Source organism: Mauremys reevesii, linkage group 13, assembly GCF_016161935.1.
Source record: "Mauremys reevesii isolate NIE-2019 linkage group 13, ASM1616193v1, whole genome shotgun sequence".
In the NCBI taxonomy this organism is placed as follows: domain Eukaryota; kingdom Metazoa; phylum Chordata; order Testudines; family Geoemydidae; genus Mauremys; species Mauremys reevesii.
The window spans coordinates 42,585,474-42,612,290 of record NC_052635.1 but is presented as its reverse complement, the minus strand read 5'-3'; the positions used below and the strand labels follow the sequence as shown (position 1 = coordinate 42,612,290).

The 26,817-nt window shown below is 42.1% G+C and overlaps 1 protein-coding gene across 1 annotated transcript in view; it reads right to left on the bottom strand.

Moving 5' to 3' along the window:
• Positions 1 to 26,817, bottom strand: part of NTSR1 (neurotensin receptor 1) — a 94,482-nt gene that overhangs the window by 13,227 nt on the left and 54,438 nt on the right. The window contains exon 2 of the mRNA XM_039498909.1: positions 9,661 to 9,862. Coding sequence (XP_039354843.1) covers positions 9,661 to 9,862 — 202 coding nt within the window. The remainder of the gene's footprint in view (positions 1 to 9,660; positions 9,863 to 26,817) is intronic.

The window sequence follows — 26,817 nt, the reverse complement described above, 5'->3', positions numbered from 1 at the left end:
TAATACTATGGCTTAGTTTTTAAAATTAAATCTGTAATTTTGAAAGCGACCTCGGGGGGATTTAGATGGTGAATTCCTATTAAAATTAATTGTACCCAAATCCCTTAGGCAGTTTTAAAAATCACAATCTAAAAGTTTATTAAACCTTTTAAAAACAAACTATGAGATGAACACATCTAGCATCCATATAAACCTGCATTCGACAGTAAGACGGAAGGTCTAGTAGAGTATTGTCTAACTGTTCAGTGGATGACTGCATACCAAATGTAGCAAACCTTTGTTCTGCGTTGTGAAATCTAAACTGTTTTAAGACACAGTTATACATTCTATTCTTCATTAGAATTTTAACTTTGTAGAAGGGATGCCCAACAAAAAAAAAAGGCAAACATATACAGTACTAACTCACGTATCAGTTATCCTATAAGGCAGTGCAAAGACAAAACAAATGTTTAGAGGAAGAAAGCAGCAGATAAACGAAAGAAAGAAAGAAAGAAAGAACAGCTTGTTTATTGTGCAGGAAGCCCTGCAGAGGAAGCTATGAATTTTGATGGATTTTTTTTTAATTTTGTAAAAGAAGATTTAAAAGATGCCAGTCTTGATTTTCTCAATAACATGTTAAACTAGATATGAAGATAATTTAGGGGAGATAATTGTATTAGATTACACACAGTATTTTATCTTGGCCTGTGTTTATCCTGCAGTGGCTGGGAGATGTTTTTTTCCATGTCTAACTTCTATGAGTACTCACACTGCGTTAGTATAAACATGGTCTCTAGAAGGGCACTGACCGACATGCAATGGCCTCCATGCTCGGTCCGTGTGCTGAGTGCAGGAATTACGGGAGGAAGGAGGCACTTTAAACCACCTTTGTGCTCCCTGTATTCTGGGGCCATTTGGGAGCTTATGTGTTTCCTCAGGGCTGTTCCAACTGATGCGCTGCACCTAAGGTTCACTATGGGCCCTGGGAAGCAGAGACTTGTTGGAGAGGAGAGTGTTTTGGCTGCAGCTCCTCCATAACTCACCCTGCCACTCTCAGCTCACTTTGCCCCACACTTTCTGCACTGGGGGCCACAACTCTACAACCTGCTTGTGTCAAGGGTATTCCCTGGGGATTGTTTCTGCCCTTTGACTGGCCCTTTGTGCCACCGGAGTGGTATAGAGAAGCCTTAACGGACTAGAGATCCTGCCCCTAGAATTCTGTTTATCACTCTCCATTGCGGCTAATACCTTTGCAGGAGCTCGGTGCTAGTTTTCTTTACTGATTCTGTTCAGCTGCTGTTGGCAAATCTTGAGGATTTTCTCCCCAAGTTTTTGAGCAATGAATGTGGCTGGTGGGCAGCTGAGCAAAGGCAGAAGCACTTTGGCTACACAGCTATTTTCCCCAGCCTTATTTGAACTAAACATCTCAGCTTTTCGAGGGTCAGCCAGTCCGTAGTCATTCATCTCCAACACCTCTTAAGGAATGTGTACTCTGGTGTGCCATGCCACCTCAGACTGTGTAATGGGGCTTACATTAGGGATTTGCTTTAATGCTGATTTCTGGAGAGGCAGCTTTTATGTGCACCCGTTTTATATTCTCATTTAGCTGATGCCTATGGAAAGTGTGTGTTACAGGTCCGCCACTCTGCCGAGCCACATGGGATATGAGTTGTTACAGCCCCCAGCTACAGAGCCAGTATGCTTTCAGTTCTGGAGGTCCCCAGTGTGTCAGCCAAAATGGTGGTCATCACACCATGGCAAGAGAAGATATCGCATAAAGAAGAACAAATGTTACCATGTTATTTGAGATAAAAGACAGTCAAAAGTGTTAGTGCCAGCAGCGGCTAACAGGTCACTGAATACCGCAATAATTCTTGGAGAAGAGGTTGTGCTAATTTGGTGCAGTACATTACATGCTTCATGTAATATTTACGCAATTAAATTAATGTCTATATGGGCATGACGCCAGGAGGAGCTGAGACTAGCAGCAGGTGTCGTGGGCCCTCAGCTCCCTTTGAAGTCAGTTGGATTTGAAGACACATGGCATTTGACAAGAGACAACCCTCTGAAGCTGCTATAAAGAATGGCTCAAGCACCAAGTTTGAAATCTCTAAGTACTCTGGAGCTGCTGCTTTCAATTCCAGCAGGGTCAGCTCAGCCCTTCATCCTTCCAAAGTAGACAAACTGAGATAATTGTTTTGGTGTCTTTTAGAGAAGACCTCAGAATCCAAGGGCCCAACCCTCTTCAACCAAGGAGTGCCACTGATTTCACTGGGATGGGTAAACTTTTGCTGGGATTGGGCTCCGAGTTGCCGTGTGGGATTATGTCACATAAAAGGACCACCTGTTCTCCCTGGCATCCTTAAACTCAGGGTCTCGTCTCTTCACTGTTGTGCACTACAGGCCTGATCTAAAGCGTGATGAAGTCAATAGAAAGACTCCTTTTGACTTCAGTGGGCTTGGCATCAGGCCATGTATCAATTATCTGTGTGGCTGTGGCCCATCACCCCAGAAGTTGCTGCATTTCAGTGGAAAATGGTCCCTATACATATGCAGCTTATAAAATAAATAATAATAACAGTTAATAATAATTAATAATAATTAATAACCAGCACTCATTGTGACACAGAGGCCCATTGGTGGTTCACTACTCTGTGTCGGCAACTTTTGTCAGGCCTAACATACTCAGTACACCTAACACTCTGTTGTCATGATATCTACTCAAAAGGTGGCATGTAATAGATTACTGGACTACTAATAACTCACTGATCATTAATGTTCTCATGTGAGGTATGTACAAGGTGTGTACAAAGAATTGTGGATAGATGCTACAATTATATCCTTAAAATGTGTTTGGCAAGCAACGCATAAGCATGGTTTGCCTTAGAAAAAGAAGTGTGTATTTGCTTGTCTGACCAGCCTGGTCGTCAGGCAGAGACAATTAAGGTACAAAGTCATTGAACTAGCAGTGTGGGAGAATAGCCCTATCTTTATAGATAGGGGACTGAACCTAATGATAAGCAATTGAATCAACTACTTGTATACAATATTACAAAGTGTATCGGGTAAGGTCTTTTATGAAAGCCAGTGACACACTGGTGGTTTATATCATCGTGAAATGTCTGTATTAACACTATATGAGGAATTATGGCTTTTCATTGACATTATGCTTTAACATTGGTGACCAAACACAGGGAGAAACAGGAGGGAAGGCAGCTAACTACCTGTCTCCGTGTAAATGAAGCAGAGTGGAACAAAAACAGAAGACGCTCCATTTACATACAAATCAGCATGGGGATGGAGACTGTATCCCCAGGAAACCTTCCTGCCTCTTGAAACAGGGTCAATGAACTTTGGGAAGACAACATGATGTCGACACCCCAGCAGCTCTTTACTTCGGCTCTGAACAGGGACCAGGTTGTGAGCTTAGGGTCGCCGTCTGGGTTCTGCCCTGCTCCTGGGGCAACATCCTTAGCATGCTGGATACTAAGGTTACCCTGCCCAGCCCACTGTGCCTATGAATCCTACACCCTGGACATAGGGTGACCAGATGTCCCGATTTTATAGGGACAGCCCCGATTTGTGGGTCTTTTTCTTATATAGGCTCCTATTACCTCCCACCCCCTGTCCCAAGTTTTCACATTAGCTGTCTGGTCACCCTACCTGGACACCAGGCTGTATGTTCACCCTTTTGTGGCATGCTGGTGAGTAATTATCTGATCATGCCATTTTACCACTGACTTCACTGGGTGAAGATCAAGCCCTAAAGGCTCAAACAGACTCTCTCAAGGGGCACTTCACCCCACATTTGAAAATATTTTCTCGTTTGTAACCATCTACTCGGAGACTTGGAACTGAGATCGGATCATTTTTTATTGTGTCACATGTCTACCCACAACCTGGTTATTGTGGTATTGATAATGTTGGGAAGTCTGACCCGGTGTCCCTGGTTTGTTTTAAAGGGACAGGAGCATTTCCTGCAATTCCCACCCACCCCCTAATTTGGCTGCCCCCAACCTGCATGTCTAGTATCCAATGTAGGGCAAGATTTTATCTGTGTTCACTGGCATGTTTTAAATATCAGGTATTAAAATTGTTGTTCTTGTTTTAAAGCATATATTACCGGTGTGCATCAGTCATTACCTGTGTGCATCAGTCGGTATGTAAGTACTTTTCAAATATTGAAAATATTTAAAAATACTCGTGAATGAATTCAAAAAGCAGGCACTGAATGGTGAAATGTGAGAATTATTTAGCTTGTTGCCTGACTAAATTGGCTAAATATATTTGGAAACAATTGATGTTAATTTTTCTTTAAATGCTTGCCCTCAAAGAAAACCTCCACAATACCTTCAAAAGACAATCCTGCGAACTTAAACTCATAATGCTGCTAGACACCAAAACTCATGGACTAAACCGCGACACTGGTTTCATGGCTCATTCTAGCAATTTGTAACACACACCTGCCTGCTAACCCCAATGACCCACTTCAAACTCCTTTTGTGTCACTGTCTAACCTTTATTGCCCACTCCATTTCAAGTGGCCTCTACAACTTGTGTCACCCCTTATGCTTAACAATCTGTCCCAACTTGTCTTTAGCTCAGACACTCTGATTTCCTTCCCAAACCCCGAAGAAGAGCTCTGTGTAGCTTGAAATCTTGTACCTTTCACCAACAGAAGTTGGTCCAATAAAGATATTACCCCACATACTTTGTCTTCTTCTATATGAGAAGAGCAAATAATCAGCAGATAACAGATGGCAAGTTTTTACACACTGCAGGTGGTATATTAGGAGCTGTTATACGCATATATGCATGAAAAACTCAAGCCTTAGAAGACAGTAAGCCCTGGATTCATAAACCACTTCACTGTTGGCAGATAGTGGATTTGTTTAGGCAAAAGGTTACCACAGAACAAAGTCAAATGAGCAGAACACCAGGAAACCCAGTTGCACAGAAGTTTCACAACTCTTGGGACATCTTTCAGTAGTAAAGAGGTTAAGCTCAGCACTATTTAATAATTAATACTAATCACAATTAATGAGAGAACTAGATGGAAAATTTGGAGAGGGGGAGGCAAAACTCTGTGCATTCTATTCAAGGAGATTTAGAGTGATCGTGCTGACACACAGAGGAAATTACCCAGAACTGTCCTCATAAGATACTGGAAAGAAGCCAGCTCTTTGAGCTCTTTGAATTTTGATTCTCATGCCCACAGTGACAGCTGGGTAGGACTAATATCAGGAACCCACACATTTAATGAATTGCCAGTCTGGTCTACATAACGGCCCAACTCGGACATTCTTTGGCTCTGAACTTCCTCATTATTGAGGACACAACTAAAAGTAAATGTAGCCAAGAAAGGATGCAAAAGCTAGCAAAGAGTGTGAATGATGTGTTAATTCATGAGCTACCGATTCTGAGTGCCATTAGCCTCTTTTGGTAACGTACTGCTCTAATGATTGTGCTGAGTGAATTCAGAGCTGCCAAGTCTAGCTACGATATTCTGATAGTTGGATGAAAACATACTTCCCGAGAGAAGTTAGGAAACTTAAAGCAATTAAATTAGAACATAAGAATGGTCACATGATGGCATATATCACATTGGTAGATGTGCAGGTGTTATATGCCATCATGTGCCAGCAATGCCCCTCTGTCATGTACATTGTCCAAACCGGACAGTCTCTATGCAAAAGAATAAATGGACACAAATCTGACATCAGGAATCATAACATTCAAAAACCAGTGGGAGAACACTTCAACCTCTCTAACCACTCAGTGACAGACTTGAAGGTGGCAATTTTGCAACAAAAAACTTCAAAAACAGACTCGAAAGCGAGACTGCTGAACTCGAATTAATATGCAAATTAGATACAATTAACTTAGGTTTAAACGGAGACTGGAAATGGTTGGGTCATTACACTAATTGAATCTATTTCCCTATGTTAAGTTCTCCTCACACCTTCTATGGGGCATCTTGATGATCACTTCAAAGGGTTTTTTTCTCCTGCTGATGATAGCTCATCTCAATTGATTAGACTCTTCCAGTTGGTATGGCTACTTCCACTTTTTCATGTTCTCTGTATGTATAAATATCTCCTGTCTGTGTGTTCCATTCTATGCATCCCAAGAAGTGAGCTGTAGCCCACGAAAGCTTATGCTGAAATAAATTTGTTAGTCTCTAAGGTGCCACAGGTACTCCTGTTCTTTTTGCGGATACAGACTAACACGGTTGCTACTCTGAAACCTGCCAGAAAACGGTCACACTGTGCTTTCTACCCATGGCTGTCACCATATAAGACAGAAGAGAAGCGTCTTTTATTTAAATGGCTTCTGTGCCATTTTTGAACTGATTCTGTTTTATCACCTCCCAGTTTATCCTCCATATTCCTTTGCTTTTCCCTTGTCCCCTTAAGTTAAGATATCAAGTCTGCCACAGTTCAGCTCTATTTCCAGGTTCGAGATCTTTGATTTGACCTGTGTCTGAATCACAGCTCAGCACAGAAATAAAGGGAACAAAGCAATCTCTGTATTGCCTCAAGTGTTATTGACTAAACCGTTTTCCATTAAAATGCTGTCAGCAGTTTTACTCTTGGCTTCATTTATAAACTCTACCGCCAAGAATGTGTACATGTGAGCATATGTGCTGAATAGATTTATGGACTCTGTGTACAGAAAGCAAGAAGATAAATCGTGTTAACCACATCAACAAGCAACCAGAAACTCTCAGCGACACTTCAATAGGCACCCCCTCAATAGCCTAATTTCTCTAGGTAATTATCCTGAACGCACATACAAATGGTTGGTTAGACAACAGATGCACTACTAGTTATGGCAATTGTCTGTGCAACTGCAATAACTATGTGTGCAAATGTGAATCCATTATAGCACATGAAAATTTGCCTGGGCATGTTTGCAAAAGCTGGGCCTGGATGTCAACCTGAACCATATTTAAATTATTCAGAAGTTTAATGTGGCTATAGTTTATTGAAGCCCACAGTTTATTAGTGTAGTGGTTCAGGGCCAGACAATGGCCTTCCTGTGTATTGGTGCACAATGTGGGCTGGGGAAAAGATGCAAAATGCAGCCTCTGTGCAGCCACAAATGCAAGCTTTGTGCTTGCCTGAGCACATGGAGTGTGTGGGGCTAGGGCTGCTCTCCTCTCCAAAGGGAGCTGAAGAGGATGGATAGGAGGTGTGGTCCATTACACTGAAAAGGTGCATTCCATATGTGTCCTGGGCAGTTCTGGAAGATGCACTAAGTTGGGTGCCCTCTGGGACAACACGATTCAGCAAAACCTTCAGTGCAGGACTGTACTTATATGGCACAACTGAACCCTGAGTGGCTTTAGCGTAAATGTGCAGATGAAGCCATTCCTGATGCTCCACAATGCAGTTCCTCCTTCTCCTCACTGACACTGAGTGACTGCTGGAACTCTGTTCAGCCGCAGAACCCATTAACGTGACCTCCAGAGCAAAACCTCAGCAGCCATTCACCACTGCCAGTGAGCAGTAAATGAAAAAGAAAGTAACCCTGTCCCTCAGAGAGAAATTATAACACTGTCCAATCCCTCCCATGTCATTAAAAAACCAAACTGTCCTCAGGGACTTAAACTGTCTCATTTTGAAACCTCAAGTCATAAAAGAAGAACCAGAGCAAAAATAGGCCATGTGTGTTCTTGGTGAAATCAGGGGAGCTGGGTGCGACATTTTAACATTATTGTTTCAAATGTGCTGTGAAAATGTCAATTTTTGCAGGGAGAAAAATATTTCCTCAGAAGTTTGAAGGGATGAAAATTCATGATTTCGTCCAAAGTTTAGGATTCTGCCATTTTCACCATCAGAAATGGTGAAATGGCAAAGCTGAACCCTGGATCAAAGCTGTGAATATCTGTCAAAGACAAGGTGGGTGAGGCGATATCTTTTATTGGACCAACTTCTGATGGTGAGAATTAAAAGATATCACCTCACCCCTCTTGTCGCTATAGCATCTTGGGACCGACACAGGTGCAACAACACTACATACAATATCTGCCAAAGTCTCTTTTCACATACAGATACATTTTAAGTGAAAAACTGACTCTTCTGCACAGCTCCAATAAAGTGAAGAATATTTTCACAGCAATTATTGATTTTCCTACATGATAAGGAAAATAAATTGGACTAAGAAATAAAAAGGGATGGATTTTGAGAAGACTCTCCATGCAAAAATTGAATTGCATTTGCATGCATAATTACTGTGACTGCATACACAAACAGCATTAATTGCACATGCAGTTGAGATAATTGTGCACGTTTTGTATTGTGTGCATAGTACAGATCCAAATCTTTGATTGTACAGGTTATCGTTAGCATCTGGCTGCTTAGCTCTTGATCTCTTGGTAAAACCACAAGTTATAATTAAAATGGCTTCAGTATTTGGGCCCTGATTCAGGAAAGCTCACCTATATGGGATGGCCCTTTAGCACATGCTTAATTTTAAGCACATACTTAAGTGTTTTTCTAAATAAGGATGGACTTAAAGATCTGCTTAAGTGCTTCCACAAATGATCATGCAACTGTATAACCTTAAATTTGTCATCCATTCACTAGTGATGAGACACAAGTCAAATAACATGGTTGGTTAAAAATGGAAAAAAACAATTCTGCAGGAAATTTGGCAGTTGTTTCCACTTTAGAGTTTGAAACAGAATAATTTTGGGGTAATAATAATAATTATAATATTAGTATTATAATTGTTGATTACAATAATAATAATTTTGAGTTTTTTCCCCTGAACACAATAAAATAAATGATATCCAGGAGGTTGCTTTTACTTATAAAAAGAACAGGAGTACTTGTGGCACCTTAGAGACTAACAAATTTATTTCAGCATAAGCTTTCGTGGGCTACAGCCCACTTCTTCGGATGCATAGAATGGAACAACCAGACAGGAGATATTTATACATACAGAGAACATGAAAAAGTGGAAATATGCATACCAACAGGAAGAGTCCAATCAATTGAGATGAGCTATCATCAGCAGGAGGAAAAAAAACCTTTGAAGTGATAATTGAGATGCCCCATAGAAAGTGTGAGGAGAACTTAACATAGGGAAATAGATTCAGTTAGTGTAATGACCCAACCATTCCCAGTCTCTGTTTAAACCTAAGTTAATTGTATCCAATTTGCATATTAATTCAAGTTCAGCAGCTTTTACTTATGTTACTCCAACTTTTCCAAACTTCTCTAACTTTTGAATAGCTTCTGAGTAGCACAGTCACAGAGTTTCATTTTTCTGTTTGCCACTCTTCAACTTTTCCAAGGTTGAGGGTTTGGAAAAGTTAGAGTGTGGCAAAGAAAAATGAAAAAAAGAAAAATAATTAAAAACTCTCAAAACCCTAGATAGCATTCATTTTACTGCATTCATTGGCAAACTTGGGGGGAAAAGGGGAAAGAGAAAAAGAAAGGAGAAAAAACAAAAAAATGAAAATTTGGGGGTTTGAGGAAAAATTGGAAAATTTTGTAAACCAAAAACTTTCTTATGGAAGTTTTAGGCTTCAAAAGAGGCCATTTTTCACTGAAAAAAAAAAGATTTGGAGAAAAACTACAACCAAATCTAATGGTGCTATCTGTAATTCTACCAGGTATGTCCCAGAACACGTTGCTAACTCATTCAATGCTTAACATCACAGGTACATACGCAGGACTCTCACTCCGTGCTTCAGAGCTTGCACACGGCTGGGCTCCATGGACATGCTGAGCATCGTCTGCTGTCCTCCAATAATGCAGACCTGGTTTTCTTGTGCCGCTTGCTTGAACATGATGATGAGCTGGTTGGCGATGATACTATTCAGGACAGAAATGACGACCATTGGAAACACAAAGGAGATGAACGTGTTGACCTGCAGGAGATACAAATGGCAAACCCACATAGGACTTCAATCAGGAGATCATATTTGATTTCACATGATATCAGATAAACAGCATGCAAGGGAGATCTTTTCCATCCACTTAGGCTACACATTTAGCTTTTGGAATGCAGGACTTATTGCACAGAGGGGAAACTTAAACAATGGTGAAATAAGTTCACTCAGGTGGCAGAAAATTGGATGCAAGGGGCTAAATCAATCTTTCTCCAGTTATGGTGTCTTGCCCCTATATCATTGCAATGTGTTGATTGAAATAAACCATCGATCTTGTTATCCACATGATCAGCAGGATACTTCTCAGCTTTCATAGTATATGGTAGCTCTTATCAATGTTTTCTGAATAGCAGTTTCTTATTGTATTCTTTTCCTGTCATGGGCAATTCTTGGGCTCAGTTCTCTTCAGTTGCATTCAGAATACTGGCTTTTCCTTGTAGATTTAATGACAGTTTTTTGTTAGCGGGTGATCAAATTATCCAATAACCTTTGTGCTCTAAGAATGAAAGTTGATTGGAATAAAAAGTGGAAGTTGTATTGTTTTTAATAGAAATTATTTGGTTCCTGGGGTTTTGATAAAATTAAATGGAAGATCAAATTAACCAGTGATTGCCTCAAGTGGGAGGCACTCTTAAGATCAAACAGAAACATTTGTGCATTCTCACTGTAGTAGCTACAAACTCAGCCAGGAAGTGAGTTTAACAAGCAACAGCTTCAAGAAAATTAGAGGCATCTACCTCTTGAGGATGCACTTTTAACCCATACCAAGGCTCAGTGTGATAAGGTCGCAGCCACTTTATATTGCCACTCCAGTGTCTTAAAACTCTGGCTCATCTGCACAGCACAGTGAGAGAGAGCAAGAGAGAGTTAGGAGAGGGACTGTACAGTGGCATTAAACTTTGAGCCGAAACCTGATGAGTGTATATCAGACTAACAAGCCTGTGTCCCCTATACATTTGAATTGGAAAGCTTAGTATGTATTTCCCACCATGATTATTATGGCCTGATTCAAAGCCCATTGAGGTCAATGGGAGTCTTTATATTCCTAGACTCTGGCGACTGTACATTTGTAGGAACGGAGAGTGTTATAGGTCTAGGTGTAGGTAGTTAGCATTTATATTTAACCCTACCTCACTGGCAGTATTGCAAGAGAAACGTGTAGTTGTGAAGCATCTATCACCCTTGGAAACCTTTGTCCAGAAAGCTCAAATTTCTAGAGTGGAAAATGAGCTACAGTGGTTGCAAGGAAATCATTTAACTAGTGGGTTCTGTGGGCACCCTAAGCTACAAGAGCAGTGTCTGAGTAGTTTATGATATCCGCGTGGACTTGTTTCCATCTTAGTCGTCTGTGAAGCACCACAAGCCATGAGCCTTAAAAAAAAGTAATGAATGCAACAGTTTTAAAATTTCAAAACATTTACAATTTAAACTATTTTCTACAAGTGCCTGAAACCATTAAAACAGTTTTGTTAAGACAAAACATTATAGGGATTTTTGCCAGAGTCAAAATTAGCAGTTTAACAGAGATCCTTCTAACTTCATTTCCCAAAATGGCCAGGTCTCCATCACATCTGAACGGTCTAAATCAATAAATCAAAATCCATCATTTGAAAGTCAAACTGACAATAACTTATTAGAAGAATGGGTTTCATATGCTGTTATTTCCACCAACTATATCTCAATCTAATTCAGACATGGTGACTATCCACTTGGATGATGAGTGCTTTATAAATGTCATGAAGGAATGGATAGATAAATACACACCAATTAGTTTTATGAATTATTTATACCAGCAGTAATGCAAAAAATAAGTACTACACAAACATTTGGATAACAGGCACACTGCAGTTACAAGTATTTACCTTTTTGGTTCATAAATCTAAGAAAGATGTAAGTCTAGTTTTGGAGAAGAGAGAAAGCATTGTTGTTACCCACTTTTCTATAGCTAGACCAAAAATTCGTATGTAATGCATAGCAATTTGCTCCAGAGCCTAATGTACTTTAACAAAATAACCAGCTGTGTTCCATCTCTAGCTATCCATATGAGGAGAAGGTCTTTTTTTGGCTAATGCTCTCAATAGCAATGGAGTTCCTCTACGGTCAATTTCTTGAGGAAACTCCTAGACACAGCTCATTAAGACTATCTGCTAATTGCTCTTGTTCTGAACATTTTCTAAGCAAGACTCCTGTATCTTCTACAAAAAAGATATCTTACCTTGTTGGTACATTATACACTGTTGGGCCTTAAAAAATGCCTCATCTTTTGAAATCCACCCCACAACCTCAAAGCGCTCTGTAAATATTAAGGGTCAGAGTCTCATTTGGTCCAAATTGACACATTTCCATGGAAATACATGAAGCTGTGCACATTAAAACTGATGGAGCATCTGGATCTACTTAGATAAGTTCACAATGCACCTCTGAGGTAGGGATGAACTTGTGACATAGAAACGTAAAACGACTTGCCCAAATTCACACAGCAAGCCAATGGCAGAGCTAAGAGAAGAACCCAGGGGTCCTCACCCCCATTTCTGTTTCTCTAATTGCTGGATACACTTCTTTCTTATCTGATGCCTAACTACTGCACTCAATAAATGCTTTACCCACTCCCCTGTGTTTCAGAGTTTACTAACTTTCAGCTAGAAACTTTTGCCCTGCTCGTAAATTGGCCGCACACACAGCAATCACACAGGAATCATGCAATATCCCTATAGAGCTCTTTAAAGCCCTGTTTTTTTGCTTACACCTCATTGCTATTGTACACTCTTCAGAAAGCCTGAGAGACTATCAGGAAACGTATTGACTTTATCTTTTAAGAATTTATAGTGACAAAATACGAAAATCAGATCTTGGTGGAAGGCAGTTACCTTGAAAGACTATTTTTTTCCTTTCTCAATTTATACCCAGGCTCTGATGATAAAATATTATAGACAGAATCAATGCCTCCCCCAGAGGCAGAAGGTTTTAATTTCTGTCCAAAATTATTTACAAGCACACCCTCCTCAAAGCAATGAATGCTGCTAAAAGCCCATCTCCTTCCTCCTAGCCCCAAGTATTCTGTGGTTTTATTCTAATTGGGTTTCTTTTTAATCAAATTCTGTGAGCTCAGCCCCAAAACTGAGCTGAGTGGTGGCCCAGCACCACCTCATTTTCAGGAGAAAGAATGGTGTTGCTCACAATGCCTGATCCAACTCTCACTGAAGACAATGGGAAACCTGCCATTGTCCGAGATGCAAATCTGGGTGTATCTGGCTAGCTCATGTGCATGCATGTTGGAGTCTATGCATCCAAATCGTGCTTTGGGTATGCATGTTGGTGCTGACACACAAGGAAAGAACCCTTTCAACATTTGGCTATAAGTGATTTAAATACTTCTCCAAGCATACATCTTCTTTAGAGGCATGATGCCAACTGCAAAGTTCTCATTGACTCCGACAGAGGTCGGATCAGCCCCAATCCATGATACTGATGAACGCATGCACAGTTCAGCCTAACTCTCAGATGCATCAGCAGCATTTGTACCATTATTCCTTGATGGTGAAGGAAAATATACCGACTAGCAGAGTAATTCTCAGCAGGAAGACACACGTCTACCACGATGAGTCTGCTCGCTGAAGAATGGCAACTTCTTAAATACAGTGGTGAGCGTCTGATTACTGGATGCAGACAAACACCTGACTGTCATATCCTAAAAATACAGCCTCCTGAATAATGTTCCCAAGCCAATACAGAGTGTTTGCTGCCATATAACATCAGTCTGAAAAGTTGCATTTATGGCCTATGTTTTCAATGGGCATTAGGCATTTAACTTTTTTAGGAGCTTTTCAAAATCCCAGCAGGTGCCAATTTGTATTTTTAGGCACCTAAATATCTTTGAAAATCGGACCCCTTTTCTTTCTGTTTGTACAGAGCCTAACACATGGTGCCCCAACCTCACTGGGCCTTACTGCGGTTCAAAGGACAATGGAGGGATTTGTTTAGTCAACCCTTTACTCCCTGCTCTTTAGGTATACCTGAAATTGACTTTTTTGATACCTGATTTCCTTTTAACTCCCTATTGCCAAGTGAGTTCTTAACTGCCACATAAACATCAACACATTTAACACCTAACAGCAGATTGACACAGAAGATGGATGAACTGGGTTGGGACTTCATATGCTTACGAGAAATAAAACAGATGGAAATTTATAAAAGTTAAATCAAATTTCTGATAAAAATAATTAATCAGCCCCACACAATCACCTCAATAAAATCAGGCTTCTCTGAAGTTTGTTTGAATTCTGTCCATGCAGCTGAGACTGTGGGTTTCATAGAAGTCACACAGTGATGCTAGCAAGGGACTAGCAAAACCACAGAGAAACTAAATCAGAGCCCCATCCAGCTCTGTTGTAGGGATTTTTCCTGTGATTGTTATTGTAACTCTAACTCTTCTGTATTCAAAACAGAAACTCCACCGGTCCCTGCTGAGGTTTATTCTGACGCATTGTGCTTATGCATAGTCTTCCCCCAAACTGTTCTGCTCATGTGGTTTCCCTGGGATACCATTGAGGCTGACTTGAATTTATTTGCAACATCAATAGCTAAGATAGACCATTCCCTTCACTTAACGACTCTGGGGAAGGGCTGAAATTGATTCTGTAAATCAGAAGCCCTGAAAGGTTTATTATGTGACCTCCCTTTAATCCCAGGAGCAACACCCTTTAGTAGCCGGGCCACTTTGGAAGGATTCTGCTTTTATATTGGTGAGCTCCTCACACAAACTCTGTGTTGGGCTTTTCTATTTTTGAAGTGGGGCTAAAGACATCCCTTCGCTTGGACGTACTTTATATGCATGCACATAACGGAGGGTGCAATGGGTTGCATTTCTACACCAAGGTAAAAAGCACATGGGAACCTGACCCTGCTTTGGTGCGGTTACCATGAATTACATGCTCCTACCTGGAGGCAGGACTAAAACCTACAAGGGAAGTGTGTAGCTGAGCACTACACTAGCATCTATGTCCTTAAATGCACAGTCATCTGCCCACGCCCCACCCCTTTTTTTAGGAGTAAGGGGGAAGCACACAGAGGGTTGGAGAGTTTCAGATGTTCAGTCCAAACACTACTCCCAGTGCAGAGCCTGTCTCACAGTCACATTTAACTTCCACTGGAATGGAACAACCTTGCAAAAGAACTTGCAAGACCATTGTCTCTAAACCAGCCTCATGGGTGACAGCTCATTCGCAAGTTGTTTGGCCGACTTCCCTAAGCAGCATAGGAACCACGCAATGATGCGCTCCCAAGTGCACCCTGAATAACACTGCCAGGACCAGCTGTGACACAGAACGTCTGTCCCCCATGACAACACTTAAGCATTGGCCTCACATGTGACTTCTCCTCTTGACACGTATGTGCCAAAGGAAGAGAATGCCTCTGCATGAGGGAAAAATCAAGGAGGATAATTTTCAGGCTCTAGTGGTTGCAGCCAAAAGAGACACATTACTGTCAGCATTGAGGATTAGTCTAAACCATGGAAGAGGTCAGAATGGAAGAAGGTAATTCACATAGTCACTCTGTCAAAGCAATGGGTAAAGGCACCAATGGATTATGCGATGGATTTGTTTTGCAAGATATTATGTGTTCCTTCCTATGTGCTTGGAATCTGGTCCTAAGGAATCATATCTCCAGATAAACCTGCCCAGCTATCATATATTTTCAAGTGCACTTCATTTCCCCCTTTAACAGCCTGCAGCCACAAAACCTCTTCACTGACAATCCTGAACATTAAGCACTTTTTCCACTGATGCATCAAATGGAAGTTCAAAGCTGATATTCAAAGTGAGAGGCATTAGTAGTCAGTGGAGTTCTTGGCTTTCACCTTAAGCCATCCTCCTCTTTATTTTTGTGACATTTGGAGACTGTTGTTATTTTTAAAGAAGAACCTCATTGTCCTACAGCTGTTTCAGGATATGTAGACGACCTGGAAGGAAGATTGTGATCTAATTGAGATAAGTCAGCTTCTCGTTATGGAAGCTTGATACCAATGTGACAACCCAAGTCACTTGAATTGCATTTAAGTGACAAATTCTGGAATCTCTTAGTAGCATTATACAGCCTTCAGCAGTTCCATTGGTTCTGTTTTACAATTTCCTTCCCCGCAAAATCGATCTCGTAAGCCAACAGACCACATAAAACCAAGTGTATCTTTAAACAAAACCTTCGGAATGGATCTGCAGTTCTTTGCAAATACTGTTTGCCCGAGGACCCATTTTATTTACAGTTCAAACCATTCCGGTGTCATCTAGATATGGAAAGCTGAGGCATTCAAAGTATGGGTGAGAAAAGCCAAGAACCGTGAGCACAGAAGCAAGTTGGCTTGAGCAGAAGCATAATTGAGGGATAGTTGAAAATAAACAATTGTCAAAATGGACCAAGATAGACGGCTAATTGGAGCCTCAAGTTATGATGACTTTATCCTGGCAGAGACTGAGGCTCCTATCAAGTCACAGTAACAAAGTTCAAGTATGACTCAAGAGAAAGATTCTCCCCCCAACCTCCCGCCCTTGTTACATGATGAAACATGGAGGTCACAGCAGAGGCAAATATTTCTAAGACAAAGACACAGCTGCCTGCCATGTCAACTGGCAGAAAATAAAATAGGGACTAGGAATGGGAACTGGCCAAAATGAGGGATAATTTATAGCAGTGAGTTCTGAGACCGGGAGAGAGCCAATTTTCTTTCTTCTCTCTCTGGATGTGGGAAGTCTGATGATTGAAATATAGAATATGCTGCAGAGGGGTGTGGAAAACAGTGAGCTGCTAGGAACTGACCTGGACAGATGGCTATTTCTGTGCTCACATTTCCTCACATCAACTATACCTTCAGGAAGCCTTCAGCTTTGAGCTGAAGCACACATCTTGAGGTGTGAGAGCGACACTGGCTGTGAAGCCCTTGATTTTCTGCTGGTGAGGACGTTTTAGCTCAGAGATTCTCTATCAACACATCAGGAAGGATGGTACAGTGGTTAGCACACACAGGGGCGGCTCTAGGCACCAGCGGGCCAAGCACCCGCTTGGGGCGGCATCCTGGGGAGGGCGTCATTTGGCTCCGGTGGAGCTCCCGCCGGCATGCCTGCGGCAGGTCCACCGGAGCCCGGGACGAGCGGACCTGCCGCAGTCATGCCTGCGGGAGCTCAACCGGAGCCACGGGAAGACGGGACCCGCCGCAGGCATGACTGCGGCAGGTCCGCTCGTCCCGGGCTCCGGTGGACCTGCCGCAGGCATGCCGGCGGGAGCTCCACCGGAGCCAAATGACGCCCTCCCCAGGATGCCGGAGCCGCGGGAAGAGGGGACCCGCCGCGGGACTGGGGAAGGGCGGCGCAGCGCTCCGCGCTGCTTGGGGCAGCCTGATTTGTAGAGCCGCCCCTGAGCACACAGGACTGCGGGAGACCTGGGTTCAGTTCCTACTCCACTAGAACTATCTGGTGTGACTCTGGACAAGTCTCTTATAGCCTCTCTGTACCTCAGTTTCCCTTCTGTAAGATGGGGATAAGTGCTTCTCCACCTCACAAGGGTATTGTGAGGGTAAATGCATTAAAGATTGTGAGATGCTCAGATACTACAGAGATGGGGGCCATATAAATACCTAAGATGGATAAGCCCTCTTTAATTCCAAGAGCACCACTTGTGAAATGGTCATTAGCGCCTCTGTGTTTAGGGACTTTCTGGAATATGATGGTAGAAACTTCCAATAATCCAAACAATCATTCACTTTTTGTTTCTTAGCAAACCAATTAAACCCTATATCTGAGATCTAACAATCTACCACATTCTGGTGCACCTAATTTCCAGTGGAAATTAAAAATAAATTATTCTCCCTCTGATAGTGGAGATATTTATTGTTCGTATATGTCAATCAGAAGAGCACATTCTGTTAGAACATTCTTAGACTGCTAAGAATCTTGATAATTTGACTAAATGAATTTTACAAAATTTCCAGTTCTCACTCATTGCTTATAATTATCTTTTTTTTAAACTAGTGGTGATTATTTTTAGCTCTTAATAATTAAAACACCCCTAGCAAATTGCAATATTGCATGCTCTGACAATCAGAGTATGACAAGCTTCAGTAAAAGGAAAATTACACAGGAATCACAAAGGAAAATTAATTTGAGAGTCTAGTGATTGTCTCATAGTTGTTATTGGGGCATTTATTGCACTGGATGAGGTACATCATAGGCGTGTGTAGGACCCATGGATCTTGAAAGGCGTGTTGTGGGGGGTATTGATCATCAAAGGAACTCACACAGAAAAATGACAGACAAAACACCATATCGCTGAGGGGTGAACACTTTTCAAAAGGTGATCGCTCCACATCTGCCGTCTCAGTCCTCATTCTTAAAGGCACAACACCTTCAAACAACAAGCCTGGGAGCTTAAATTCATCACTCTGCTAGCATGGGTGGCGCATCGCATAGTAGGGTGACCAGACAGCAAGTGTGAAAAATCGGGACGGGGGTGGGGGGTAATAGGAGCCTATATAAGAAAAAGACCCCAAAATTGGGACTGTCCCTATAGAATCGGGACATCTGGTCACCCTGTCCCATAGGCGGTGGAAAGCTGTGCCTCCCCAAACAGCCTGGCGTGGCCCCGCCCACGCTCCTCTCTGAAGCCCTGCTTGCCCTTCCCCCTTGGCCCCAGCCCAGGAGGCTGCTCCTCTTCAGGAAAGCAGTGTGCTGGGGCTGGGGCTAGGGTGGCCCAGACTTGGGGGGGGCTGGGGCCACCCAGTGCTGGGGGGAGGGGCTGGAGGCACTGGGGCTACCCGCCCTGTGCTTGGGGGGTCTGGGGCCATGCACTGCCTGCCTGCCCTGTGCTTGGGGGCTGGGGGAAGGCTCCAGTGAGGGAAGGGAGGCTGGGCCGGCTGGGGTCTAGCCTTCCCCAGCTGGCAGTTCTTTGGTCTTGGGGGGCCTACGGACCTGTGTTCCAATCCTTATAGTTAGCAGTAGAAATGGAACCAAGTCACAAAATTTGCCTCGGGACTCAAAACTTTCAAGGGTGATTGGATTTAGAGTTTTGTTCTGGACCCATCTCTAGTTACAACTGACATGAAGTTGGTTGTCTCATTCCTGGCGTATACTTGGCTGGGACACCCAGACATTTTGATGCAAGTTGACGTAATTGTCCATCTCTGATCAAGACTGCCCCAGGACTGCACAAGGGATTGCTGGAGGCCAGGTTCAATGTCCATGGTCATTAGGTAATTGTGCATGTGGAAGTTATGTTTGGATCCTCCTGTTCCTATCAGTCCATGAATAGTATCAGAGAGCTATTCACAAATCAACAAACATAGTTGATTACAATGCTATTAACATACTATGCTATTCAATTGCTATTAATTACAATGCTATGAAAAACAATGCAAGTAACAATGTAACACATTTACCCAAAATATAGAAACAAAGAATTTCACAGTCTGGTACTGTGCTTACCAGGCAACCAGTGATGCTGTGTAGAAACCCACAGGTAGGAAACATTCAGAGCTGGGATTATGTGGAAAACGATTTAAAATAGCAGAACATAGGTGTATTTAATCCGGCTTTGGCACAAACAGATGAACTAGGTGATCTCTTGACATTCTTCCAGCCCTACATCTCTATGATTCTATCCTCCCTTTGGGACCAGGCACATAATTCTGCCACTATTTTGTTGTGTGATCTAAGAAGAAACACCCAACATCTTTGTGCCTCAGTTTCCCTCTGTGTAAACCAGTGGCATTAATACTTTCCCATCTCTCTAAAGCACTTAGAGATACAGCTGCAAATATTATTGTTCATACAATCTGATAGGTATTAAGAAACTATAACTAAAAAAAACCCACACCAGAGTGTCCATATTTTGCATCCTACAGAAGACTCTTTGGAGAGCTTGAATTTCTCTAGAGGGATCTCATGTAGTCCAGAAGAGGTACCCTAACTGTTTTGCTCTAGAAATTATATCCATACACCAAGAAGGTTCAGGAGCAACTTAATTCCACCCAAGCAAAACCTTTTCAACAGAGTGTTAAATATCATCTGGAGACATTTAAAATAAAGGTTATAATGATGTGAAACATTGTTCACATGCACAGCTATCTGATGTCAAAATGTTACAGTCTGCTATGAATTACAGATGTAACCTTTGAAGTTAGCACATGGCACAGCAGTGACCATAGGGGATATATGATAGCATCAGGCTACATATCTGAAAGAGGCAGGAAGGGGAAATCAGCACTAGTTTTGTTTTTGGTTTTTTTCCCTTATGTTATCAGTAGGAATTAGTCAAAAAATCTTCACATAATTATGCAGCAAACTGCAGAACATGTTAAAGCGTGAACTAAGGGCCTGATTCTCTTATTGCTTACAATGTAAATCAGGAGTAATTAATCCCCTTGAAGTCAGTGGAACTGATTTAAGTGAAAAGAGAATCAGGCCTCAGATGTCTACACCTCAGGAAAAGGAAACCAAGCAAAAAATATGAGTGTTCCCTTTCCCCTAGCTAGACACATCCTCAAAGCTGCAGGGGTGGGGAAGCTCAGAAAGAACTGCACATTTGTGTGCTGATTCAGATCCACCTCTATTTGAATAACTCCATCGGCTTCACTGATTTAAACTGGTGCAAGTTAAAGGAGCACCAGGATGAGTATGAATCTTATATTTCAACGGTGGTTCCATCTTTTTTTTAAATTGACATTTACAGGCTGCTAGCTAGGATTTTAACACTAGACATACTTCCTTATACTCCTACGCTGGAGAGTTTGTCTTGATACAGCAATCGATATTGACAGTCACATCCCCACCATGTCTACAGAATAACTAAACAAAGTCACAACTGATTGAAAGCAAGCTTTTAGTAAGATGCAACACATGCTGCACTTCAGCACACCCTCATGACCAATTTGGGAATAGCATCACACGGAGGGACTGATAGCTCAGTGGTTTGAGCATTGGCCTGTTAAACCCAGGCTTGTGAGTTCAATCCTCAAGGAGGCCATTTAGGGATCTGGGGCAAAAATCTGTCTGGGGATTGGTCCTGCCCTGAGCATGGGGTTGGACTACATGACCTCTTGAGGTCCCTTCCAAACCCTGATATTCTACAATTCTATCACAGGCTCATTAGAGGCCTCTGGACAATCTCAGCCATGGAGGAAGCAAACTGATTGTAATTTGTATTTGCACAAGGGAGGAAGTGGGCAGAAATCTGAAGTCACTGAGTCACATCCTAGTCCCAGGGATTTTAATGGAATAACTCTCACTGTCATCAAAGAGCCCAGGATTTGATTCATTGTCATGCAAATATAAGTGAAGCTTCACAATAGGTAACTCCATTTGCCAAGCTCATTCTGCTCACAAAGAGCCAGTACTTCAATGATGATGCAGGCACTGATGGATTGTTAACATTTTTCCAACTGAATTTACATGGTTTCTACCACATTAACAAGTATCATTTGCATTAAAGATGGAACCTCCTCACTAGGTTTTATTAGAGAGGATTTGTTGATCCTGCTTAAAATATCTGAAGTAATTGGGGTTTTATGAGACTGAAGATATATTGTATATTCACTCTGGCTGGTTGCTTATATTAAGATATTTTAGTCTTTTTTTGTTGGTTGATGTTTGTTAGGTTTCATTTCCATTAAAAAAAATCTGTGTGTCCATGGAGTTTAATGGGGTCATGCAATATTTCCAGACCTGACCTACGTGCCTTAAGACCTACAGCAACTACCATTAGAAGATAGGACATGCTGCACAGTAGGCCCCGTTCTATATAGTTGGAGATGCAGGGGAACCCTGGATGGTTAAAGACCCTCTAACTTAGTCTGAATCTGTCATTCAGATATCTGCTCTATTGTCTTCCAATTGCTGACCTTAGGCAACAGCTTTGCCTATAGTTCCCACATAGGCCAGCTCTGTAAATGTTTGGCCAGAGTATCCACATGCTAAAGGGCTAGGTGAGAACAATGTGGTCCAGTGGATAGAGCATAGGATTGGGTGTGGGGTGAACTGGATTCCTTCCCTAGGGGTGCTTCTGAGCATCTGCAGTCTGCGACCTTGAATGAGGCACTTCACCTCTCTGAGCCTTCTATAAAATGGGGTTGTCATGAATAGTTAGTAAAGGGTTAAAGCATAGTACCTGGTGGGCACCTGACCTGAGGACCAATCAGGGAAGAGAATTTGAAACTCCTAGGAGGGAACTTTTCCCTCTGTTTGGGGGGGTCTTTGTCTTTAGCCGTCTGGAGTTACAAGAGTCCAGATGTTTTAATCAAGTCTACAAGTTTCCACCCTTCTGAACTAATTTCTTCTAGTCAAGATAGTGAGTATTAGAAAGATACTTAACCCTTTACTAACTATTCATGACAGGGGTAAAGGCTATCGAGCCGGCCTTGTAAAGAGCTGTGAGGTAAAAACTGCTCTATAAGGGCTAATTATTGTTAAACGCTACAGACACTGCTACTGTGCACACATGTGTAGTCTGCTGTACACTCTAGCTCAATGGGCACAGCAGCTCTCCTGAGAAGCATTTTTCATGACAGAAATGGAAGACACCATAACAGCGTTAGGGCCCAATCCTGCTCTCGTGGAAGCTGAAATTCAATTCACAGCATCAGAAACTGAACACTGGCTACAAAGAGTTTGCAAACAACCCATCTGGTATCTGTTTCCCACCTGTTTGCTCCACACACATTAATTGCTTTGGGGTCTGTGTCTGATCCACTGATGAGATATGGTGCATCTTCATCAGTATGGATTCTTTGTTGCAACAGAGTGTTGTGTTATTGGTTACTGCAGCTTATCACTTTATACCCATGAGCATCCAAAGACAGAGTGACTGGTTGATTCCAGTTGGGACACTGTTTAAGAATACACAATGTGGAGCATTTTTAAGCCCATATGCATCCTACTTGATGAGAATGCAAAACAGTTAATGATCTGGAAGTGCAAAATTAATCACACACACATCAGGAGTTAATCATATACAGAGCAGATCGAAATGAACTGCTCCCCCACAAAGGATCCAACATGTGGCAATGATGAACACATTCTGACAACCTTCCCAATCATAAGTCTCCCTTCATAGAGAAATCACTTGCCCACATGAAACAGCAGCTGATGCAAAACAACTTCAATGTACGTCTTGCTAAGGAAGAGATTTAATAAGCCATCAAGGCGCTGGAAGGTGGCAGCATTCCTGGGCTTGACTAAATACCTTCTGACATCACTTCCTTGCATAGTTAAGATCTTGAGGTCTGAAGTATTTCCACACTAATCAAGATATTATGCTAATTATTATTAATCATAAATGATGGTAATATCTGAGCTACATGGGTGATTAATTAAATTGACCCTATTTTGCTTGCAAATATGAGTGAAGGCTATAGGCCATTGCCCATAGGTTCATTAGCCCTGACTTTGCTTCTCAAGGTCTTGTTGTTGATTTGCTTCCATTTGTTGCATTATTTTTGGCTGAACTGAAACTTACTTGAACATTTCCCCTTGGACAATGAGACCCTTGGTTGCTACAGCTTTTATTTATTTTATTTTTTTTTACAAACAGCCACAGTCTAGTCCGTGGTGGAGAGGGGGAAGGAAATAAACATGCAACTTCAAATGACAAGTTGAAATTATGCTTTAAATAATACATCAGTGCAGTTGGCTTTCACTTTTCAAAATCTGCAGGGATTTTGGTCTGCACTTGCTTTTGTAAAGGGGCTGTTACTCATCACCCTTCACAATTCATTTAATTTTCTATCCTAACTTTGCTATTTGCTTGCCATCTATATATTTTAATAAAGGTTCCTCCTGTGACGGCCAATGCTCATGACATTTAAATAATCTAGTCTTAATCCAAGTCCCTATGGGCTGTGGAGTCATAGGACTATTTTACATCTTTCCTTTCTTCCCTTTGAAATAGGGGGAGAAAACCAGTGGCACATCAAACGGTGGCCATTTGTCAAAAAAAAGAGCTCGCCTGGTTATCATGCTTCCCGCAGTTCTGACTGATTCTGCTTTGCTGATGGTAACTCCTGATGCCCTTGTCAAAACTGAGAAGAAAATCGTCACACTTCCTATGCTGTTAGACATGACTGCAAGCTTTCAGTGCCACTGACACACGTTTCCCTTGTGTGGGCTTTGTAAACTGAGATTGGTTAAGGAGGTGTAGCCATTCTCGTCTTAATGAGAACAGTGCGGACTTGTGACATGCACTAATGGTGTATGGTTGTGTAAATAAATCATAGCAGATGTTTCCTGAGGCCAAAGCAGGGATCTTTGCTTCTTTAACTTCTGCTTGGTATTCCACGGTTCTTCGATTCATGCTCAATATATTCATTGTAGTGAATGTGAATCTGTTATGCTTGAATATTTTCTCACAAAGCAAGTCTAAATGACCAGGATGCAAAGACAGTCAATTATCCATATTTTTTCTCTCTCGTCATCTGGTAACATCAAATCTCGTCAAGTCCCAGTGATTGCAGCCATGGCATTTGCCTGCATGCGTGTTAGAATATTTAAAGGGCCCATGTGTGTGCTACAAGTATAAGTCAATGTTTGTGCTGTGAAGCGAAGGGACAGAGTTTGTGTGTTCAATTAGATGCTGCATAGATTCCTGAACGTTAAGAGCCAGGAAACCGTTAAACTGGCAGTGATGGTAGATTTCTGTCGCTTCCCTCGCTTTTTTAGAGATCTATGATAGATGCACTGTATAAATGGCACAAATAAATATAGTCTGCACAGTGGCCAGGTGGAAACATTAGGAGGAGTAAGACCTGAGTCCAGGCATATAGGAGCAAATTGGCGCTACACACCGGCTACTCCTCACAAGGAGGGGAGCAGGACAGGGAGTGGGGGAGGCCTTGGCTTTGCCCTTCACATGCCAGCTGTGTGGCTGAACTGGGGTGAGGGGATGGTGGGTAGTAATTTGCTGTTTAAATAGGTCATTTCCTTGGGCATACAGTAAAACCACAAATAATTAGTAAGTAGTAATTTGCTACTGATGTGGGTTATTTCTTTATACTCGTTCTACAGTAAAACCACAATCTAGTCCTAAACACACAAACTTAATGATTGGTTTCACTCCCTTGTCAGCTTCGGGGCCAGATTAAGGTGTTGGAAGACCAAGACTAGGCCCTCAGTTTGGGGAGTCACATGATGAGATCAGAATTTCGGGATTCATTAAAAAAAATGTTTCTGGCTCTCAGAGCTGCAAACAAAAGCTTGAAAACACGAACTGAAGGATAGCCAGAGCCTGCCTGTGTGTGCATGTGACCTGAAACAATTGTTTCAAGAAGTATGCACTGCCCCATTTGTCCTAACTGAAATTTGCTGCTTCCCCAAAAGAGGCAAACTGGTGTGTGTGTGTGTGTGTGTGTGTGTGTGTGTGTGTGTGTGTGTGTGTGTGTGTGTGTGTGTGTGTGTAGCATAGGATATGTGCCTAGAGCCCTTGATTGCTTAAACTTGGCTCTGGTCAGTCTGCACTGGTATAGTAAATCAAGCTTGTGCCTAAATCCTTCTGCATGAAGCTGGAAGCAGAGATGCTAAAGAGAAATCCAATCAAAGGGAGGTGCTGGAGGAGAGTTAATAAAGAACAGGAAACAGAAAAATTGACCCTGGGCCCGATTCTGATCTCCCAGACCCTGCTGCAATGAAGAAGTTACGCCAGTGAGATCAGTGGAGTTGCACCGGTGTCAAATTGCTATAAGTGAGATAGGAAAATAAGAAAAAGGTGAGATCAGTGCCAACACTTCCAGGAATGATTTATCTGTTGGTTTGCCTCTAGGATGAAACATTTTGAAGCTACTTGAAATGGTTCACAGATGATTAAACGTCACATTAATACAGCTGGTAAAATACCATCACGTCAGCTTAAAATAATTCGCATTTGACAAATAGTTTGAATTTTGAAACCAGCAGGGTCTTTAATCAAACTTTATTAGTGTTAACCAAAAGCAGCAATTAAAACTCAGCCTCTGTGGGGCTATGAACTTGACAACAGATGTTTAGACTTTTGCTCCATTGACCTTGGAAGTTCCACCAGTTCTTGACTGGTTTGTGTTGCCAGGCCCTGCCATAGCCAAACTGAACCTCTTTGTTTTTTACAAGAAAATTGCTCAGGGCTTGGATTACTGGTTTTTAGATGGTGCGCGCTCTACTCTGAGGCCAGGCCTACATTGGAATCTTTTGGTGGTACAGTAATGTAAACGGGGGTGATTTTTAAAATATTTCTATACCGGCAAAACTCCTACTGTCGATGCAGTGATACCCGCATAAAAATGCTTTCGTCAGTGTAGCTTATTTCGTTCGGGGAACTGGTATAAGCTATACTGACAACAGCAGTCTTTTGTGCGTATAACCTGTGTCTACATGAAGCAGGTTTGCTGGTACGTATAAAACCTTTTCTAATGTAGAGTAGGTCTCACCACTGTGTTGAGAGCCGAGGGCAAAACTCACCTTCCCACAGAAGCCTGCCCACAAGAAGAGAAATCTATGCATGATTCTCTAAGGGTACGTTTACACTTACCGGGACGGTCGACGCGGCGAGTTCGACTGCTCGTAGTTCGAACTATCGCGTCTGATCTAGACGCGATAGTTCGAACCCCGGAAGCGCTAGTTCGAACTCCGGTACTCCACCGCAGCAGGAGGAGTTGCCGGAGTCGACCTTGGAGCCGCGGAGTTCGCTTCGCGCGCCTGGATCGGTAAGTCGAACTAGGGTAGTTCGAATTCAGCTACGTTATTCACGTAGCTGAATTCGCGTACCCTAGTTCGACCCCCGAGCTTAGTGTAGACCAGGGCTAAGCCCTAGAATGGAAGAGCAGTGTCTATTTCAAATAATTTTATTCTTATCTCAATACAACTCTCAGTGCCTAGATACTGTGGTGATTGGCTCCCTATAAATACTTAAGGCGGATAGATTTTGCTACCGTA